We start from the raw sequence: 22459 nt of genomic DNA on the forward strand, positions 1-22459 counted from the left end.
GTGCGGCAGCTGTGAAAAAGGCAAATTCCATGCTAGGGATAATTAGGAAAGGTATTGAAAATAAAACAGCCGATATCATAATGCCATTGTATAAATCTATGGTGCGGCCGCATTTGGAATACTGTGTACAGTTCTGGTTGCCTCATCTCAAAAAGGATATTATAGAGTTGGAAAAGGTTCAGAGGAGGGCAACCAGAATGATCAAGGGGATGGAGCGACTCCCTTACGAGGAAAGGTTGCAGCATTTGGGGCTATTTAGTTTAGAGAAAAGGCGGGTCAGAGGAGACATGATAGAAGTGTATAAAATTATGCATGGCATTGAGAAAGTGGATAGAGAAAAGTTCTTCTCCCTCTCTCATAATACAAGAACTCGGGGACATTCAAAGAAGCTGAATGTTGGAAGATTCAGGACAGACAAAAGGAAGTACTTCTTTACTCAGAGCATAGTTAAACTATGGAATTTGCTCCCACATGATGCAGTAATGGCCACCAGCTTGGATGGCTTTAAAAGAAGATTAGACAAATTCATGGGGGACAAGGCTATCAATGGCTACTAGCCGTGATGGCTGTGCTCTGCCACCCTAGTCAGAAGCAGCATGCTTCTGAAAACCAGTTGCCGGAAGCCTCAGGAGGGGAGAGTGTTCTTGCACTCAGGTCCTGCTTGCGGGCTTCCCTCAGGCACCTGGTTGGCCACTGTGAGAACAGGATGCTGGACTAGATGGGCCACTGGCCTGATCCAGCAGGCTCTTCTTATGATGGAAACTGCTACACAAAATATGGCCCTGAAGAAGGATTATTCCAGAACTTGATGGGCATGAAATAAATCTTTGTTCAAGCATCTGAAGTTTCTACCTCCCCCACACCAGCGATACTTTCCCTAAAACCTGTAACTCCAAGGCATTTCAGGGTCTTCAAACCTTTGAAATGCAGAACTGATAAGTATACGTGCATCACTTACAGGATAGTAAATTATTTCACGTTGCATAAAATTGTATGATCTGTGTAGTGGTAAATTTTCCTACCCTTTCCATGCAAATTTTGACTTTCAGTCTCAATTCCGTCTTCAACCTTTTCATTTTCACATCAAGGCTGCCTCCCTTTCCCTCCCCCCTCCTCCCCCCTCTCTCTTGTATCTATAATTTCCTGTCCTGAGGTATGCTCATCTACTTATTTACTTATGCCATCTAGATTGGTTTAATAAATCACTTCTTAAGACACCTCTAACGAAACTTGGTATTTGTGACTCCCACCTTTCCTCTTCCAGAGCTCCAACACCTTAAAACAGTTGCATAGCAGACATGAAATTCAGTAGATGAAGCTTTTCATCACTCCATCTTTCACTTCACTCTAGAACAAGCTTCCCCTGTTGAATTTCCGCCATGCTGCTCATAAAGGCAAGCCTTCCTGCCTACACAATACAGATCAGGAAGGCCTCTTTTTATTGTTCCTGATTTTCAAAAAAAGATTAATTTTAACAGCACCTAGAGACCCCCACTAAATCAAACAATAAATGGAATATTAAATGAAAAATTTAATTAAGGCGGCTCTTCTAAGCATACTTTCATCCACGGTTGTAAATCTGGGTGACTTAATTCTGAGTAAATATGTTGCAAATCAGAGCATTACTGTGAAACAGAGATTGTTCTTTATGTGAAGGTTTAATGTATGAGACAGATTTTGCTCTCTCACAGTCTGGTGCTGCTACTGAGTGGGGAATGTTTCCATATATCAAAGCATTTTGGAGACCTTTATACTGAACACACACACACAATACACTGCTTCATCTATGCTTCTTATTTCTCTTGACTTTCCTACATTGCACCACACCTGCTGAGCAGTAAAAAGACACAAAGATGAGAAGAAAGAGGTACAGAAGCAAACCAAATAAAAATATTCAGTACTTCCCAATAATGTCTCTGAAGGGTACATTTATATTGCATTTAAGGATAAAGTAACAGTGGCAGTACTTTTATACACTGAGCTGTGTTTAATCAAAAGAATTAATATACTGCATGAATCTGGACACAGGTATCTTTGCAACAGTAGGTTAACCCTGAGACTTCCAAGTCAGAATACCTGGGCATGCACTGTTTGCATGGGCTTGCCCTGAATGCTAGGACACCACCGTATCTTGCAGAGCAAGGAGGGAGACACTGTGTTGTGGCTATTTTTATGTTCCTACTGTGCACTTACAATCAGCAGCTACTGCTTACCTGGAGATAGAGGAGAAGGAGAAGGCAGCGGCAAGGTCTGTACAGAGCAAATGCACCCGTGTAGCCAATCATGCATTTACACTCTGCCAACCATGCCACCACCTGGCCTATCCCCTCTACCTATGACTGACCAGAGGTCAAGTGAGCACCGCCCCCCCCCACACACCATGCTGTCCGCTACTGCTTAGAGTATTTGATGTGGGTGGCCTTATGGGTTTGGACCTGATGTCCCAAATTTTGATTTCTTTATATTCACCTGGCAGTTTGGGTTGGCTTTTCACACACAAGAAGTGCAGGAGGTATTGCTAGAAAAGGCAGGTACCTCCTGTTCCTCACACAAGATGGCTGCGCAGCATGCTGGTCCCAGTATTCCTTCAGCAGCTATGAAGGTGGCTGAGTATAGCAACATCAATGGCATTTGGTACACTTTTAGGTCCCAAAAGCCTGGGCAAAGAGGTGCATCTTCACCTTTTGATGAAATGACAACAATGTTGGTACATAATAGACTGTGTTATGTGATTCAGGGAAGTGATTCAATTAGTAAGGGGCTGCCATATAGAAGGCCCTTCCATCCAGCTCCACACCATGGACCTTACTTGCCATCAATAGGGCTGATCAATCTTTTTTAATGATTGTTAGCCCATCTCATAGAACTACATATCCAGATTTACTAAGAGGAGACAACAACTATTAAGCAGATTTAAACATTCAGTATAAATATGCTCCCAGATACAGTTACTATCTACTATCTGTAACTAATATACTATCAGTTATGGACACCAAGCTTCCCATGGAATATAGTCACTTCCATACCATACAAAGAACCCTGGGAACTATAGTTTGTAAAGGGTACTTGCATGTGACTTGTGCAAGAGCTTGGGGTGGGAATTCTGATATAGCAACATCAGTGATTATATCTTCCTATACATATAATTCTTACGTTGCCATCACGCAGCTGCAGTTTGTGTGGTGTTACAAACTACAGTGTGACGACAGGCTTCTCAGGCTTGCTGAACCAGCAGAGGAGACAGACAGAGACGGAGGGAAGCAGGAGTAAAGGGAGGGGGTAGGGAGGCGTGGGTAGCTTTGATGACCTGCAATGGGTGGGAGTGGGTGGATTTGACAAGAGGTGAAGAAGGGGTGGGTAGCTTTGGTGACCTGCAAAGAGGGGATGGGTAGGTTTGCCAAGGGGTATAGAGGAGGTTGCTAGCTTTGGTGACTTACAAAGAGAGGGTTTCGATAGCTTTGGCATGGGGTAAAGAGAGGGGTATGTGCCTTTGGCAATCTGTAAAGGGAGGAGGTGGGTAACTTTGGTGAGGGGAGTTGGTGGGGGTAGGCAGGGTTAGCAAGCAAAGCAAGTGGCGTGTAGCCCCTAGTGTGTATGTGTGTGTGTACACACACACACTTGCTGCACTTTTCCAGTCCCTTAAACTGGATTTGAGCCCCTGCATCCTAGAAGTTATCCCAAAATTAGAGAAAAGTAGACATGTATGTAGAACAGCTGAACCACACATGGCTGCCAGCCAGTAAACCTGCTTGGGCTATCTGACTGGGATTGCAAAACCAGGGTGGCAGTCAAACCCTTGGGCAGAAGAGCTGCATTCATCTTAGTGGTGGGTCATATGTTGTGTAGGCCTGTTGTATAGTAAATCAAAACACTTGGTAAAATCTTGCAGACATTTTGCAAAATTCCAAACAAGGTCAGCATTTGTACCTCTGTAGCAATCCCCTTTTCCAGCAGAGCTTCTTCCTGAGTCTCATGCTGCTCTTGCCATCATAAACACCTCCTGCTTTCACATTTAAGATATAACTATCCTATGAATTTAAGTGGAGAAAACAGGACTTAAAACACAGACCAGCATTATTTTCTCCATATGATTAAATGAGCCAAGAGCAGTTTGCCTTGAATGTGGAGATTCCCGTTCCGTGCCCGGTACCTGCCGGGCAAAAGGGGCGTGTTTGCGGCTGCTGCCGAAGCCAGGCCGCCATCAAGGGTGTGTGCGTGCGCACGTGGCGCGCCAGCGCGCCGTCGTGACGCACAGTAAGGAGGCGGGGCAGCTGAAGGCCATTTAAGGCCACTCCACCAGCCTCCCGCCCTCCTTTGAATTTTGGCGGCGGAGGCCTTGTGGCGGCGGCTGCTGCGCGCCGCGGGGAGCCTTCCGGCCGCGGCGGGCCCTTTGGTGCGCCGGCCTAGCGGGGGCAGCGGCGGCAGCGGGACGCGAGGGGCCTTGGGGCCGCGGCGAGGCTCGGGAGGCCTTCCGGCCACGGCGAGGCCTTTGATGGGCCGGCCTCGCGGCTGCGACGAGGCACATGGGGACTTCCAGCGGCGGCGAGGCACGGGAGGACTTTCAGCCGCGGTGAGGCCTCTGATGGGCCGGCCTTGCGGCTGCGACGAGACGCGTGAGGACTTTCAGCCGCAGCGGGGCACGGGTGGCTTTCCAGTTACGGTTTCAGTTTCAGTTACCCCTGAGGAAGAATCTTTATTCAGAACATGTCAGGCCTAAACAAACTGCACTGCTATGGGGGCACCTTTGATGCTCTTCTGCTCTCTCCTGTTTCTTTCCTTCAAACTATCACCTTCTGATTCCATCATTTATCATAGAAATAATGTTTGGGATTAAGGGAAACACAACAACCTACTTCTAGTTAAATAGTACCCTAGACTTTCTATCATAAACCTGGAATATGTGGAGTAGGGGGAGAGACAATGTTTAAAATTTAATTCTATGCTGATAGTAAAAGAGAGATTGAAAAGGCCAAATATGTCTTGCAACCCAGGGCATGTGTGTCTGTGTTTTAAGTATGCAGAGAGAAATGTTTACTTTAGCTGAAGGTGAATTACAGTCAGCATTTTTATGGATTAAATATAATTTGAAAAGAACAGTAGGGGAAAAGGTTATTTTAAGGATTTTCTATTTAAACTAAACAAAATATTTATGCAGGCAGGCTTCTGTGCAGAACATAGAGGCAAGTATTCATGGAGAGCTCCTGTCTGTTTCTCTAAGCATAGTAATGCAGCAGGTAAAGGGATGATGCATAGACGAAGAGCTGTCTCTCTCCTCTCCTATGTATTTAGGTCCAGTTCCACACCTTATGTGGCAATTGACATTGCCACTTGCTCACTACATGTCTCTCACAATGCTGTAATGGGTGGCAAACCTCCAGTTAGGGCCAGGAGATACTTCTATTGGGGTCCCCTGCCCATTACAGAAAGCAAAATAGGAATAGACTCCTTTTCTTGATACTGAAGTGTATTTTTAGTTTAAACTAAATGTTACTTTTCAGTTACCAATTACCTAGAGAGGTAGTGGGCTATCTGACACTGGGGGCATTCCAGGGGCAGCTGGAGAGGGGATGCTTTTATTAAGGGATGTACTGAGAAGGCCATCCCACTTCCTCACTGTTTTGCAAACCAGGAAAGTTCAGAGAAGGGGTTAGTCAATTAGGGAGAACTTGAGATGAGAGCCCCCCCCCCCAAAAAAAATTGCCTGCACTCCCACACCCTTCTGCCTGTGGCCGCCACTTCTTTTGCAGAATAACCTAGAAAGATGCTCTGTCATAACGTAGCGGCCATTTGGATTGGAGCAATGCAATGTAATTACAAAGAGCAGAGGCTTTCTGATGAGGGTGGGGGGCAGCTGGAGACAGAAAGGAGGCTGCAGGAGCCAGTAGGGACCCCCAGTTAGTGCTGCAACCTCACCTCCAAAACTACTTCAACTCCAAATGCAAAGGGAACTCATCCCCCCTTTTTTCACTGTCAAGCTTCTCCCCCCCCAAATACGTTCTTCAAAACCCAGGTAAAAATATATGAACCTTTCCATCAGTTAAGTCCCATAAACCTCTGTCCTAAGACCCATTTAATCTGTGGTATTCTGAGTAAACACACATAGGATTCTGCTGTATGTGTGCAATCACATGCACCCTTCCAGGGGAAGAAGTAACGATACACTCGGGGATTTTCTCATAAGTAAGTATGCATAGAATTGGTCCAATTCATATTTCTCTGAGTAAATTATTTAAACATAATGGAATTAATCACGTGCAGGCTGCACATTTGCTTGCATCTTCTCTTTAGCTAGTTTACAAACTGGTCTGTAGATAAGGTGCCCACCTTTTTTACAGGCCTCTAGTCCTGTGCTTTTAAGAGTCATCTGATCTGCAGACATTAGAAGATGACATTGCTTAACTCCATGCCATCTAATAACTGCTGAATACGAACCTGCTATTAAAGGCACAACAACAAGCCAGAAGGATATGTGGGGCCAGGGCCCCCCAAAGGAGTGGGAAGCAGCCCCCAGCAGAGGCTGCTTGAGAAAAGTGTCCCTTCCCAGCTACGCTCGAGGGCTATGGACCTTGCTTGCAGACTGCCCAGTTATGGGGAGACTCATTTTATGATGTGGTTTTTCTTTATTATGCAGTTTTCCGGATCCTATGGACGCACTGGTCCAGGGGACAATTGATGAAGACACACAGTTGGGCAGGGTTATTGGCCCCTTCCCATCATCCCCTACCTCTGCTCTCTCAGTGCCCCCCCTGTATAGTGCCCAAAGTGGCAGTGGGCAAAGTCTACCTGATTCACCATCCGTCATACAAGTGGGGTCAGTCAGTGATGGCTTCATACCAGATAGTCTATGCACAGTGCACTACACTTCATTCAATATAGTGCGCACCTGTGGCAGAGATGCCTTATGGGCAAGTGTGGCAGCTAATCTGCCTGCGTTGCCAGCTGTTACACATGGTGGATTTTGAGCTGCTGAGTTTTGCCTTTTAGGTCAACTATGCAGCAGAGCATTACCTATGGGCTGCTGTATTCTTGCATGGAGCACTTCAGCCCCTTCTGGGAAGGGACAGCCAGGAGACGAGAGGCCCCAGAAGCGGTGGGGCACTATTTTCATGATGTCCAGTTCTCGGGTAGGGCAGACTTTGGGTGCATGTTAGCGCTTGATGGCACAGTTTATAGCGTAGCTATGAACTGGGGAGTTCTTTTGGCAGCTGGGAAAGTGGAGGATCCTGCCCCAGTGTTCACCTTCCAGGGTATTAAAATCGACTTTTGGACCCAGGGCTGCAGGCTGCCTGGAAAAAGCTTGAATTGTTGCAGATCAAGATCCTGAAGTTTTCAGGGGCTGGGAAAGTGTTTGCTTTCTGCCCTTCAGGTATTGGGGGCCTTCTGTGGTGGGGTTTATAGTGCCATAACAGGGATTTCACAGCCTCACCACAGGTTCAGGGTTTTGGCTGCCTTATGCGCCAACCTGCGGTGTGGCCCCCTCCGTTCCTGCAGTGCGTCAATGGTGTTCCAGTTAGAGGAAGGACCGACTCTGCTAGTCCCATACCGCATACTGGGAGATGGGGGAGGGGAGTCAGAGATGGTCAGGGCAGGAGGGGACTCCTGGGAGTTGGGGGGATGGCAGGGGCTATGCAAAGCGTGGCCTATTCCTAGGAATCTCGTCCTGGAATTCATCACAGATGGTAGGAGTAAAGCTTGTCTGCCAGTGTGTCGCAAGGTAGGCTTGCAGGGGGCCTTTAGGACCATTCACATGTCTTGGGATATGTCATGTGCTGGCCAGCTGGCCCATGCACACCCCCATACCCCTTATCCTCACCCTCCATGTTCACCTGACCCGCCAGGGATTGTTGATCAGGGAGGTGCCCTGTGACCATCATGCTTCAAAGCTCAGCGGTTACATGTAGCACCCCTCACACTTAATTTTGGAGCCTTCCGGATGGGGGGTGGGGGTGTTTGGGGCCAGGTCAGACTTCCCTTCGAGCCATCCTGGGGTCCAAGGTTTGTTTCCAGGCAGACCAGGGGTACAAGAGTCATTCCACATTATTTTACCCTCCCCTGGACTGGACACTTCCCCATGACGGCGACATAGTGTTTTTGGCCGGAAGCTATAGGCCTGGCTGCCTGATATTCAGGGGGAGGGATCTTCCCTCATAAAGTTTCGGTCTAGTGTCGCGATGCCTGGGAGCGGACCCATGGGGGTTTGAGGGCCATGCCCCTCCGGAATTGGGGTTGCCTACCCGGCAGTGGAATTGCCTACCTGGGACGGTCTATTTGGTTTTTGTATATGCAGGTGCAGGCCGCTAGGAGGTGGAAGTAGGGGGCGCATGGAATACATTCACCCCAGGGGCGAGTCTGAAGGTCTGGGACCCAACTGTTCACGATTGTTTCTGTTTTTGGCAGGTTGCTGGACGGGGATGGAGCAGATGCGCAGTCTACTCTGCAGCCATGGCATGAGCTCATAGGCTGGCCTTGGGGCCGCAAACGCACATTGGTTCACAGCTGGGCCTCTGATGGTGGGCCATGGTTTGGTGACTGGGTTGACAGAGTATGCGCTGGAATGGTCTCCTACCCATGTCGTTCCAGCAGGGTTCAGGGCAGAAGGTTACTGAAGGGCAAGACATGTGAGAACATGCAGTTGAGGCCACAATAGCCTCTGGTCGTCTGCTATGGTCAGACAGGAAGGGCAAGGCCCTCAGTGGCAGGCATGTGAGGACATGCAGCTGAGGCCTTGGTAGCCTCGGGTCGTCTGCTGTGGTCAGACATGGAGGGCAAGGCCCTCAGTGGCAGGCATGTGAGGACATGCAGTTGAGGCCACGGTAGCCTTGGGTCGTCTGCTGTGGTCAGACATGGAGGGCAAGGCCCTCAGTGGCAGGCATGTGAGGACATGCAGTCGAGGCCTCGGTAGCCTTGGGTTGTCTGCTGTGGTCGGACATGGAGGGCAAGGCCCTCAGTGGCAGACATGCTTGGACATGCAGTTCGGGAGGCAACGATGCCATCCTCCTGATGGACCTGCAGAGGGGTCTGCATGAGATTCTTATCGGGTGTGGGGTAAAGGGAGACTAAGCAGAGGCTTGTCCCCCTTTTGTGGCAAAGAAGTGCGGGAAAAGGTTTAAAGGGAAAGGGCAGCTAGGTGACACCTTTAGGCACCTTTGGGGGCGATTGGCGGTCCGGGGGCCTGCAGCTCAGGGCTATACGGCCCGGGGGGCAGAACACGGGCCGCCTTTGGGGCCAACGTGCCTCATCCGCTCGGAGTTTCACGGCTCCGGGGGGCGGTGATGCGGGTTGGACCCCCTACACATCTTCAGGGTGTGGCTTGAGCTGGGGTCTGGCATAGGGCAGCCCCAGGCTCAGGCAAGGTTTAGTCGCCCTATGGCTGCAAGCAGGCTTTGCCTGGATCATCAGAATGCTCCCGCACTTGATTTCCCCTCTGCAGGTTCATTATTCTAATTGATTCCGTTTAATAAAGTGGCCCATGATTTAACCCAATGAATGGTGTTTGTGTTTTATTTCGGCAATAGGCCGCAATCCCGTTCCGTGCCCGGTACCTGCCGGGCAAAAGGGGCGTGTTTGCGGCTGCTGCCGAAGCCAGGCCGCCATCAAGGGTGTGTGCGTGCGCACGTGGCGCGCCAGCGCGCCGTCGTGACGCACAGTAAGGAGGCGGGGCAGCTGAAGGCCATTTAAGGCCACTCCACCAGCCTCCCGCCCTCCTTTGAATTTTGGCGGCGCCCGCCCGACCCTCCCTCTACTGCAGTGTGATTCATTTGGTCGCTACGGGGCCGACTAGGAATTTTTGGCCTGCCTGCCTCGCTTTGCTGGCAGGTTTCTTTTGCCTACTCCACACTGTGGTTGGGGGGACGGGTCAAGGGTTAGCACGGGTGCCTTTGGGGTTAATAGGCTGATTGGTGTGTTTTTAGCTTCAATATGTCAACGGTCACTTGTGGCAAAGAAGTGCGGGAAAAGGTTTAAAGGGAAAGGGCAGCTAGGTGACACCTTTAGGCACCTTTGGGGGCGATTGGCGGTCCGGGGGCCTGCAGCTCAGGGCTATACGGCCCGGGGGGCAGAACACGGGCCGCCTTTGGGGCCAACGTGCCTCATCCGCTCGGAGTTTCACGGCTCCGGGGGGCGGTGATGCGGGTTGGACCCCCTACACATCTTCAGGGTGTGGCTTGAGCTGGGGTCTGGCATAGGGCAGCCCCAGGCTCAGGCAAGGTTTAGTCGCCCTATGGCTGCAAGCAGGCTTTGCCTGGATCATCAGAATGCTCCCGCACTTGATTTCCCCTCTGCAGGTTCATTATTCTAATTGATTCCGTTTAATAAAGTGGCCCATGATTTAACCCAATGAATGGTGTTTGTGTTTTATTTCGGCAATAGGCCGCAAAGGAAGAATTCATGACTTTGAAAGCAGGATGGACTCAGAGAGTGTTTTCAGGTACATTGCTGGAAAGAGAAAAATGGCTTGACCCAATTATGAACTTCTGTCAGAATTGACTTTATTATCTAGCCCAGAGGTCATAATGAGAGAGATAAAACCCTGAAAACCAAAACATAATAAACATATAAAATCCATTATAAAAAGAGAGTCATCCATCTGTACAACTAACAATTTTAGGAGACATTTGAAGCCACATATGCAGAGGAAGTAACCCTTTCTAAAACATTTCGGTCTCCTCTAGATTGGCTGGATTCTTTCCTGCTGGGTTGACTGAACACCCTTCCCAATTTGAAAACAGTTCAAATATTTAGATCTTAATCCCTTATATACTGAGTGCAACAATGAGTAATGTGGGTCATCTTTCACAACCTTGTCAGTATGAATGCAAAGACTCAGGATGGAACTTTCATGTAACTTTATGAAAAATAGGATGCAGAACATATCTCAAATGGATTGGCCACCTAGGCTGGAAGTCTTGTATGTTGAGCCCTAACTGCTTTCTAACAAGGAGGGCATGGGGATTGCATCAGCAAGGACTTTAGTTCAGTGGCAGAGAATATATTTTGCATGCAGAAGGTCCCAGCTTCAATCCCCATCATCTCCAGATAGGACTAGGAAAGATTCCTGTCTATAACTCAGAAGAGCTGCTGCCAGTCAGTGCAGACAATACAGGGCTAGATGGGCCCATGCTCTCACTTGGAATGCAGCAGCTCCCTAAAATTGTAATCAGCGAGTCTCTTTAATTCCTTTAGTGACCTTGCTGTACTGGTATGTGTGATTTTTCTGCATGTATTTTTAACTTTATTTAAAATAGCATATGAGGAAAGAAAAAGAAAAATACTGAACTAGATGGACCAATGGTCTGACCTGGTATATGGCAGCTTCCTATATTCCTGCAGTTTTCACTTTTGAATTCCCTAATGGCTTGGAACCACTTTCATGCAATAACTAAAGATATTAGCATGGTGGATATAGCCACCCTGGTTGATAACAAGGTATAATCCTCATGCCAAACCTCTGCACTTTCTGTGTACCTCATGCAAGAACGTGAGCACCTGTGTCTACTTCTGTGTACAGGGGATGGATCCAAACAGTGCCATCCAAATTTGCTTCCTTGCAGTCACAGATCTGTGCAGCTGCATGAGTGTTTGAATCCCCTTCCTAGATGGCTCTGCCAGATCAAAAAAGAAGCCCCACCCCAGCAAACCTTATGGACCCATGTAGGAATGGGATTCAAAGATTCCCACAGCTGCATGGATCCTTGGTCACACTGACAGGCTGATGACCTTGGCAGTGACCATGCCACTGAGGGAATGTTTGAAGCAGGTCTTGATGAAAAAAAGGCACAATCCTCACCCCTCACACAGACAGAGGAGTCTGCAGGGTGCTCCAAATTCATTCCTCCCCACTAGGCTACCTGCGGGGATACATACTGCTGCTGTTGTGAAAGGCACAACACAGAAATACACCCAGTCATTCACAACGAATGGGGTCCCTTGTGTGTCTTACCTTGCTGCAGCTGAAGGCCTAGAAAAGAGCAAGCTATTGGACACACTACGGTGAAGTGTGTGGAAGGGCCTGGCACATTATGTACTCCTATGAGGCACCCCATATGTGGTGCTTTCCATGAGTGAAATAGCGGAGGGTTGTGCCCCTCATTTTGTCCAGGAACATATTTTCATTCAGTGGAATAAATACTGCAGCTAAGTGATATTCAGAAGAATTCTAAGGCTGAGGTTCAGTTTTTCAGGAATACTGGAGAATACATTCTGCTGTTAATGATAACTATTAGTATTTGGGGAGGATATATCAGCAAGTAGGCACCTCAAAGGTTGGTGCAGAAAATATATATACTATTTTAAATATAGAGAAAATCACATGGGTACTACAGAAGCCACCGTTTCAACAAAGAGTCTACGCGTCATTAGCAAATGGCAAAGACTACCTATAATTTGACTTCCCTTGAGAACAAACCCTTTCCAAGTTAATTCCTTGGAACTGATTGCGTTGGAATTCTACAGCAGCTTGCCAACTAAGCTAAAGCAATAATGATGAATGTTGCTTGTCAGGACATCAAATATCTCCCACCACAGGCAAAGCAAAGAGTTTCAAGAAACAACAGCTGAAGCTAAGTAGACTTTTTCCGGGGGGGGGGACTCTTTGACAATCAAGTCAGAGCTAAGATCTTTCCTAAATCTGCTAACTAAGAAACCAGTCATGGTGAATGCGAGAGCTTAAATTCCCCTGGGGAGGGGGTGCAAAAGGAATGTATGTGTCTGTCTTCTAAAGGCTTGAGGCTGGAGTGGGAGAGAGCCAAGGAGAGACTTTTGTTGAGAGGAAAAGAAAAACAGGGTAATGTCCAGAAAGACATGGTAATGTCTACCTAGAAATAACCTGAAAAATCTTAGCACAACAATCTAAGAGGTAGTTTTTAATATTATCAGCAGAAGACAAAGGAATGGAGTTGAAAAAAATCATGCTGGTTTGAAATTGTCAAGATGGGATGGGTCCTAATAAGGGGAACAGAGTCGAGGCAGCCACATTTTTATGCAGAACATAGTAGGATTTGAAGAGTGGGTGGATAAATAAATTAATAAATCCAGGTTGCTTTAATTGTTGCAAGGATTTCAACAAAGATACTTGCAATAAAACCAGGAAGAGTTTTTGGTGGACATCAAAGGAGAGGCAAAGTGTAAAAACTAAGCAGGGAAACCTTGTTGGTTAGACACCACAATCACTTTCAGGGACTCTAGGACAGAAAACTACATACAGTAATTCAGGGCAGGGGAACCTGTGGCCCTCCAGATGTTGTATAGCCCATTATCCCTGAGCATTGGCCTTGCTGGCTGGGCCTGATGTAAGTTGGAGTCCAACAACATCTGGAATGTCACAGAGATCCTCACTCCAGCAATAGTTAGTTATCAGTAATTCTTCACCACCACTACCCAGGTGAATCAAAGCTTGGTATGAAGCAAAAAAGCCGGAAGATGTTTGTCCTCCATGACAGGATTTAGACCACAGCAATTCCTTCTGTCAAATTGTATACTTACCCTGTCACCTTTACCACCAGGCAATCCTGGAGGCCCGGGTAAACCTGGGAGGCCTATGTCACCCTCAGCACCCTGTGAAAATAATCAAAGGTGGCAATTTTTTAGACTGAACAAAGTGACCATTGATAAAAAGCCTCTGAGAACCACGCTATACCTTCCCTATAGAGAGTAATAAGGAAGTCTGACTGTGTATCTTCCTTCTAAACCATAGACAATGCTAAATTGTTGCTGACAGTTCCCTGTAATCCACAGCTGCTAGAAAACAGCTGTTCCTAGACTTTTAATACATCTGCTAACTTATTTGTATCTTTACAGAGGAGGATACTGTAAATCCTCAACCTTATGGTGTGAGTATTCGACTCTAACAGGGAGTTCTTTCAGTCCCCAAATATTCAGACTGCCCTACTAGCAGAAACCATGTAAATGAAAATCGAGTCATTTCAAAGAAGGCATTCATGCTCACTAGTCATTAATGCCAGGTAGCTGCCACAATAAATAAATAAACCCTTGGCCTTTCACAGCATTCCTGCTTCTTGCATATTAATAACACAAGCAACAGCTAACCTCACTACCTTAAGGCACGATACAAAGAGAGACATCTACTTTTCTTCTTTACAATACTGCATAAAAAGGGATGTGCTTCCAACAGAGTTTTATGGAATTCAAATAAGAAAATGTGATCTTAGTAGAGTCACAAGCTGGGATGAGGAAAGTCAACAATGACCCCATTCATGTTTCATCTTTAACTTCTTGTAAAAAAAGTCTAGGTTGCTACAGATCCTAAGGGGAACCATAAGCTCTTGGAAAAATAAACATAAACCTGATGGAAGTAGACATTGGCTACTTACCATTTTACCTGGCGGACCTGGAGGACCAGCAGGACCTGGCTCACCTCTGCTTCCCTTTTAGGAAACAAGAAAGCACTGTTAAAGCACAGATGCATTTTCTGAAAGCAAAATGAAGAATCCTTATTTCTTTTCATGAATGGTTAGTTAATATTTTTATAATCAGCTAAAAAGCAAAATCCCAACTTAAAACAAAGCTGTTTTTAATTACACCACTTTGTTCTATATCATAAACACACATTTATATCCTCTAAAAGAACAAGCATACCCTCATAATGTAACTCTTCAGGTATTAGCAGCCTAATAGCTGTTCATAGAGGATGCATACAAAAAGTGCAATGGCTTGCTTTGGTACCTCTGAAAATTTTACATGACCACATTGTGGCTGCATATGTGAATTGAGGGGATATGTGCAGAGTTCTCCTGAGATGTCTCATGTGGCTTGCTACATGGATAGTGGCCACTACGGAGAGCAGGCCCAGTCAACATAGTGCCTTCCAACTACAACTCCTAGCATCCTTACATTGGCCATGCTGGCTAGGTCTGATGGGACTTGGCATCAAGTGCAGGGCACCACATTGTCTACCCCAATAACAGAGTTTAATGGCAGCTCTTAATGGAGACATGGAGACTCTCCCTGTGGCAAAGAGTCATTGCAGTCCACTATGACAAGTTACTTAATATACAAGAGTTACCATGGTGAGCATCCACTATACAGATTCTTTTTCAATCACCTTCTATATGGGATATATAATATGTAGATGGTGAATTATATAAATGACATCTTGCTTTACATGTCCTTGAATGTAGGCTGGCTTTTTCCCCACTAAGGTAAAAAGGTTGATGGTCGATTTGCTTCTTGTCTCAAATAGACTCTGTGATTTTCAAGATTTCAAAAGATTAGAGAACACTTTTGAATGCAAAGCTTGCATCCCCTCATCATGAAATTTTGCCAAATTTATTTCTAATTATTGTCAATATTATATGCATGGAGGCTTTAACAACAATCTTCTGGGAATGTTAAGAAAATAAAAACAAACATGCAGCAGGTAACAAATCAATTAACTATTGGGCTAAGTTCAAGCTGCTGCTTTTGGTGTATAAGGCACTATACAGCTTGAGACCAGGATAGCTGAAAGGCCATCTTACCCCTTATGTATACCAAGTCAATCACTGTGCTCTGCAGGTGAGGGCCTCCTGCAGATACTGTCTTATCAGGAGGTCCATTCCATACAATATAGGAATTGGAACTTTAGTGTTGTTGCACCCACCCTTCGGAATTCCCTCCCCTTAAATATTAAGACCTACGGTCATACTACTCTGAACACGCCTGATCTCATCTGATCTCATAAGCTAAGTAGGGTCAGGCCTGGTTAGTACTTGGATGGGAGATCGCCTGGGAATACCAGGTGTCGTAGGCTTACAGGAAGGCAATAGTTAACCACCTCTGCATACCTCTTACCATGAAAACCCTATGAATATATCCAAAAAGGTTCATAGGGTTGTCATAAGTCATAATTGACTTGAAGGCATATAACAACAAAAATATTAAGACAGGTACCATGTCTGTTGCATTTTTAGCACTACTGAAGGCCTTTCTCTTTCAACAAGCCTTTTAGGTAGATACCTTTATCCCAATTTAAAAAAAAGATTTTAAAAAGATTTTAAAGAAATGTTTTGTTTTGTTGCTTGCTGTTTGCAGCTCTAGGCTCCTTTGTTACAAAAGGCAGGGTATAAAGTTAAAATAATAATAATAGTAGTAGTAGTAATAGTAGTAGTAGTAGTAGTAGTCTCACACCATAGTCTCACACCACTGTATCACTTGTAAAGATGTTGCATGAGGAGAACTGACTTGGCATAAAACACAGTGGGTAAGTTTCATTCTAGCTTTCATTTTATATTCTGGCCAGGAAACTGTAACACAGCAGGTTGTGGAGCAATGAAAAGAAAAAGCTACATATAAAACATGTTTTATGCCACCTTTCAGAATTGCATGAAATAACTTTTCAAGCAAGGCTCAGCTTGGAAATTTTCTGGAAAATAATTAGGTATCCTAGAGCGATCAAAACAACTGAGAATCAAGTTTCCAGCCATTGCTTTTAGAAAAATCTTCTGTCCTTAATATGGGAAAGACTTTTACTTTAAAAAAAAAACCTTTCTGTGACTCAGAGAATTAATTAATCTCCATAATTTTAGCTATATTTAGCTACTTTTGTAACATGATTACTGCACATACCAAATTGTGTATTGTATACAAATTACACATTTGGATTCAAGTGAAAATAATCAAATTTGGAATAAACTTGGAAACCACTATCTTTGTTTATTGCCACAAGAGCTGTATCTGAATAATATGCAACTGAAAGAAAGAATCTTCATCAAATAAGTTTAGTGGGGGGAAATAAAAGATGTTCAGGTAAGCCATACCAGTTTAAAGTACTGTAAAGAAATGTATATATGCCAGCATCTTCTGGCATTTCAATGAAGAAAAGCTCCTTTTGTAATATTGTGCATTATGTAAACTTATGTCAGGTTAACAATTCATTGTCTTGCTTCAGATATAGTGTGAAAATATAGTTTAGTGCTCCAAAAATAGGTCTGCTGCTTGAAGGCTCAGATTTGTATGCTCTCTTCTCCAATTTAGTACAAACCGGAGAGAGAAGAAATTACAGTGCTCAAGATGAGGAGGGAGCATGCAAGTCTGTTCCATGTTCATTCACATAGCACCAAACCACAATTTGGCATTAGGACTGGCGCCAGGCATGACTGGTCCCTTGGGCCCTAGCCTGCCCTGGGCCCGTGATGTTGTAGTCCAACCCTCCCTCATACAGGTGGTGTGGGGCTAATAAGCCCATCTGCATGTCCCACCTACCTCTCCCATCCCTGCGAATAACATGTGTGCTGCATACACATGCCTGCCATCAACCAAGATGGCAAGCATGCACGTGCAGTGCACACACCATTCACAGGAACGGGAGAGGGAGATGGGATGCACAGGCGGCTTTATTGAATCCCGCATTGACTGTATAGGGGGTGCCTGGGAGCTCCCTCTCTGAGATCCATGGCAGGGTCGGGAGCCGATGCTGCCGCACATTATGGAATGGGAAAGCTATCCTCCTACTATAAGAAGGGGCCCCTCTGGGCCATAGGGGCCCTTGACCAAGGCCCGACCTAGTCACCCTTTGGCACTGGCACTGTTTGGCAGTACATCTGAACTGAGCCACTGAGTTGTGATTCACTTGTTCTTCAGATGTTAAAGTCTACATCTATTGCTCTACTGCAGAGAAGAAGATTGTTCTTGCACAGCCAATGAGAATCGGGATAATTAAGAAAGTGATTGAAAATAAAACTGCCACTATCATAATTCTGTTATACAAATTTGTAATGCAGCTAGAATTCTCAAAAAGAATACTAGAAAGCAGAAAAGGGTTCAGAAAAGGATGACCAACATGATCAAAGCATTGGAGAGACTCCCTTATGAGGAAAGGTTATAACATTTGGAACTTTTGAGTTTAGAGGAAAGGTAAGGGATGGACATCATAGGGGTGTATACAATTATGCACAATGCAGAGAAAGTGGAGAGGAAAAAAATTTCTTCCTCTATCATAACACTAGAACTTAGGGACATTCAATGAAGCTGAATGTTGAAAGATTCAGGACAGACTAAAGGAAGTACTTCTTCACATAGCACATAGTTAAATTATGGAATTCACTCCGATAAGAGGTAGTGATGGACACCAACTTGGATGGATTTAAAAAAGGATTAGACAAATTCATGGAGGATGAAGCTACGAATGGCTACCAGCCATGATAACTATGTTTTATCTCCACTGTCAGAGCCAATATGCTTCTGAATACCAGTTGCTGGGAATCACAAATGGGGAGAATACTGTTGTACTCAGGTCCTGCTTACGGATCTTCTATAGGCATCTGGTTGGCCACTGTGAGAACAATGAAAAACAGCTGGGCATTTGGCAAGCTCCGGCATTGTTCTTCTTATGTTCTTATTTAGACATGACTGCACTGGATGGATGAATCTTTTTTATGTGGATGGCCTGACTGGCAGCGCTAGGGCCAAGATGGTCCACTGTGTTCAAATCAAGTACAAATCATCTGCTTACCTCAGTACAAATAATCACTACACCTTCTTAAAAAAAAGTATCACTGATTATGTCTGGCACTTTGAAGTTTAAAAATTGATTCTTTGGAGCAATTTATCATAAAGAAAAGCTTTGGAAGTTTTTAATCATAAATGAAGTGTGATAATCATATAGAGCAATTTCCATAATGCAAGTGAAACAAAGCTTGAAGTCAACTGGCAAAAGAATTATGGAAGACAAGAATACATATTTTGATTTATAACATTCAGAGATGGGACTCCTATTGTGTTTCCTTTTTTAAAAAAAACACCACATTGCTATTAGAATCCATCGCTTTTTTAATCCTTAGCAGAGATTTTTCCAAAAATATTCTAGCTGTGCTTTGAGTAAAATACTCTTTGTGGTCCATGGAGATGAAGATGTAATTGCCATGGTAGTATGTTGTCTGGTCAGTTATCTGTATTTGTCCTCAAAACATGGTGCTCATGTTCTTAAAATAACTGTTATATTTTACAAATGCAATGCCATGTCACTTGCAATTATGGTGGATCCTCCTGTCAACATGGATAGCACTATGCATAGTGTTGCCACTCCCACATCCTTACTGCACCAGACCATACCTTCTTCAAAGCTCACACGTGACATATGCGTGATTTTGTATCATAGAACTGTTTTAGGGAGCAATCCAAACCAAAGATCTTCCAGGACGAGGAGTTTGGATCTCTGGCTGAGCTGGGGATATGCCAGCATAAGTCCTCCATCCCCGCTCAGCTGGCTCAGCTGAGGTAAGTCCCATGAAAGGGGTGTTCTGGGGGCAAGACAGGGCAGGCTTATCCCTATTCCAAACTCTGTTCAGCTAAGTCACATGACCTAGCAACCCAGCAGAAGTTACACTGGCAAAAAGGATGGTGTAAGTCAAACCCCATTTTAAAGGCTTGTTTTTGCTTAGCCGGCAGCAGCCCCACTCCCAAACAGAGATTGGAATGGGGTAAATTACATGGGCATAATTTACCTTGGTGTAAATTATGCTTTGGATTGCATTATCCTCAATTGCTGCACCAGTACAACAATCGCAGTGTTTGATTGTAATACTGCAATGCCCTGAAATTGCACAGGTTCAAAGGCTTGATCTTATCCATGTTATTTTCCCTTTGTACAGCACACCATACAGTTAGGCTGATGGTTTTAATGCTATAAATGAGGCTAAATCAAATTAAGTGAAATATGCTGGTTCAAAGTGTTGGCAAATCACATGACCATGAACCAGCTACAGATCAGGTATTCTCTGAGAGTCGGCAGTTCTGTTCATCAGCTTGTTGAGTAAATGCATGCAGACTAAGGGTTAAACTACATTTTATGCATAGCACATGAGGTCCAGCTATATCATTAAATTAATTCCAGCTGAGGAATTTTAAACTAAAGTAATGGCAATGCAATGGGAACTTTTTACTAAGCCTTGTAGCCATACTGGGGGTGGGGGTGGAGGGGATAGTGGCTGGGGGGGATAGATTTTCCTTCCCTACATGCTGCAATCCCAATAACAATCAGGGAGGGAGCTGTAGCTGTAATTAATTTAAGAAAAACAAGAGACGTAGTTGCATGCTTTACGTTAAACATAATGAGCAGTTTGACCCAAAGGCTGCAATCCTATGAGCTCTTCTCTGGGAATAAGAAGCTCTACTGAACATAGTGGAACATTCTTCTGAGTCAGTCATGCATAGGATTGAGCTGCATGGCTGCAACTGTATGCCAATCTATTTATTTGGGAACAGGCCCCATTGAAATAAAGACTTCCAAGTAGATATGGTTAAGGCTGATTTGTAAATCTAGATATAAGGAAACAATCAGTGTAAAGAGAACATTAGCAGCATTTTCCCTACATTTTTCACTGAAAGTACAATGAGAGAAAAATTAGAATGTTTTGCACATCTGTTGGTTTATACAAACAATTATTAGTTTATACAAAACTATTAGATCAGTGGTTCTCAACCTTTTTTGCTCCATTCCCCCCTTTTACCATTGTTCAGAATATAATTCCCCCCTTCCCAAGATAGTCTCTCATAGCGTGTTGACGTTTCGCGAGTGACGGTGGTGTTTCTCGTGAGAGAAAATTTCTTAGTTTATATTATAACAGAATTTCTTGGAGCACTTTCTGATCTTTAAATAATAATTTAATTTTGCAAATGAAAATAATAATGCATGTTCAAGAATCGATTTTAATCTGTGACATTCAATAAACTTTGTTGAATGTCGCAGATTAAATTAAAAACAAACTACAATTTTACAGATTGTACATAATCTACAGGACATCACACTTTGCTGAATTGTGGTCACAATTCCCCCCCTGGAACCCTAAAATTCCCCCCCGGGGGGGAATTCCCCCCTTGTAGAGAACCTATACATTAGATGTCTTGCTGGTTGCTAGAACAACAGAGTGAGGGGGGAAACCTCAGAATTTAATCTGAACGGAACTGTTTCCAGAACTGACAGTGGGGATTGCTAACAATTAACACAGTATGGCAGCTCCGGTTTCTGTGCACTGCTGATTTTATAATCCCTTAGTTGCATTTTATGGGATTAAAAACATAGTTTAAAAGATTATCCAGTTAGGAAACTAACTTGTTCTTAATTACCCAAGAACTGACCAAAAATATACAGGCAGGCATCAGTATAGAGAAAGGAATTTGGAAAGTAGTCAAGTATATCACAAGTTCTCCTCAAAGCCTCCAGTTCACAGTTTTCCGGGAAGAGGGACTGATTGTTAAACCACTCTGGAAACTGTAGCTCTGTGAATGGAATAGGGGTCTCATAACAACTCTCGGCACCCTTCACTAACTACACTTCCTATGATTCTTTGGGGCAAGACATGACTATTAAAGTGGGTGTAATAGTGCTTTAAATGCATGATGTGGATGTGGACATTTCTATCAGCCAGACTTTGAACTCTAGATATCTTGTTGCTGCAATTTTATTGGGATCGCTATCCCAGGCAAATTGGGCCTCTGCCAGACAAACATCCCTGCTACCTCCATAGAAGCCCACCACCTCTGACTAGGGATATTGGCTATGCCACACTGGTGATAGGATATTACACTAATGTCGATGTTGCCTGTTTACTGTCCAAACATTTCTCTTTCAACGTTTGCAGACATAATGGGCTAACATATGTTTTATCTGTTTTGTTTGACCCTCTAACAAAAAGATAGAGCCACAGAAATATGTAATCTCAATAAACTGTGCACTTGAAGTATAGGTCTGTGTTGCTGGTTCTGTATCATTACTTACTAGTGTTTTCCACGGTTTGTATAATCCAGGAGAGGACAATTTGATGAAACGTTAGTGCCATTTCGTTTTCTGTTTCATTTCCTAGTAATTGGCCACCATTTTGCCTTATTTTGAACAGTCCTGACTACACAGTTAAATGTGACAATGACATCACAGTGATATACACTAGTCACTTTGTATGATGTCACAATGGCATAGCTGTGGTACAGCAGACAATGGGAATACACAGGGATTTTTTGCTCAGGCATATCAAGAGCTTAGAAGGCCACATACATTGTAGTTCTCCAAGCCTTCTATTAGGTTGCAAAAAGAGGTCACAGGTTGGCTGATGCTCTTCAGCTGCAACTTTCTTCCAACCATGATTCATTTTTATTTATTTATTTTCTTACAATTATATCCTGCCTTTTTTTCCATCAAAGAATGCCTGTGATTCCCAGGTGGTCTCCCATCCAGGCACTGATCAGACCCAGACCTGCCTAACTTCAGCAAGGGGGTGACCTCATGTGCCTTCACATTGTACTCTGGCATTAGAGATGGGTGTGATGCCCCTGTATTTTGATAACTGTAAATATGGTAAGTGCAGGTTTATTAAAGTATACATGGTAAGTGGATTGAATGAGATGGGGGAGTACATGAGATAGAATTCTGGAGAATGCTGGATGATGATTGGCTGAGCGTTTGAGTGGCTGAAGGTATAAATGAGAGGATGACAGTTGGTTGTGGGTCGGTTGTTGTGGGTTGGAGTTGGTT

General features: G+C 44.6%; 1 protein-coding gene and 1 non-coding gene across 4 annotated transcripts in view; one reads left to right on the plus strand and one right to left on the minus strand.

Moving 5' to 3' along the window:
• Positions 1 to 22459, minus strand: part of COL9A1 (collagen type IX alpha 1 chain) — a 200263-nt gene that overhangs the window by 28213 nt on the left and 149591 nt on the right. For all 3 annotated transcript variants that reach the window (XM_061623089.1, XM_061623087.1, XM_061623088.1), the window contains 2 exons: positions 14328 to 14381; positions 13480 to 13551 (listed from right to left, as the gene is read on the minus strand). In XM_061623089.1, the coding sequence (XP_061479073.1) occupies positions 13480 to 13551; positions 14328 to 14381 (126 nt within the window). The remainder of the gene's footprint in view (positions 1 to 13479; positions 13552 to 14327; positions 14382 to 22459) is intronic.
• Positions 15627 to 15745, plus strand: LOC133384760 (5S ribosomal RNA). Its single transcript, XR_009762689.1, has one exon. It is a non-coding gene; the product is annotated as a 5S ribosomal RNA (ribosomal RNA).

This window comes from Rhineura floridana, chromosome 4, assembly GCF_030035675.1.
Source record: "Rhineura floridana isolate rRhiFlo1 chromosome 4, rRhiFlo1.hap2, whole genome shotgun sequence".
Lineage (NCBI taxonomy): Eukaryota > Metazoa > Chordata > Lepidosauria > Squamata > Rhineuridae > Rhineura > Rhineura floridana.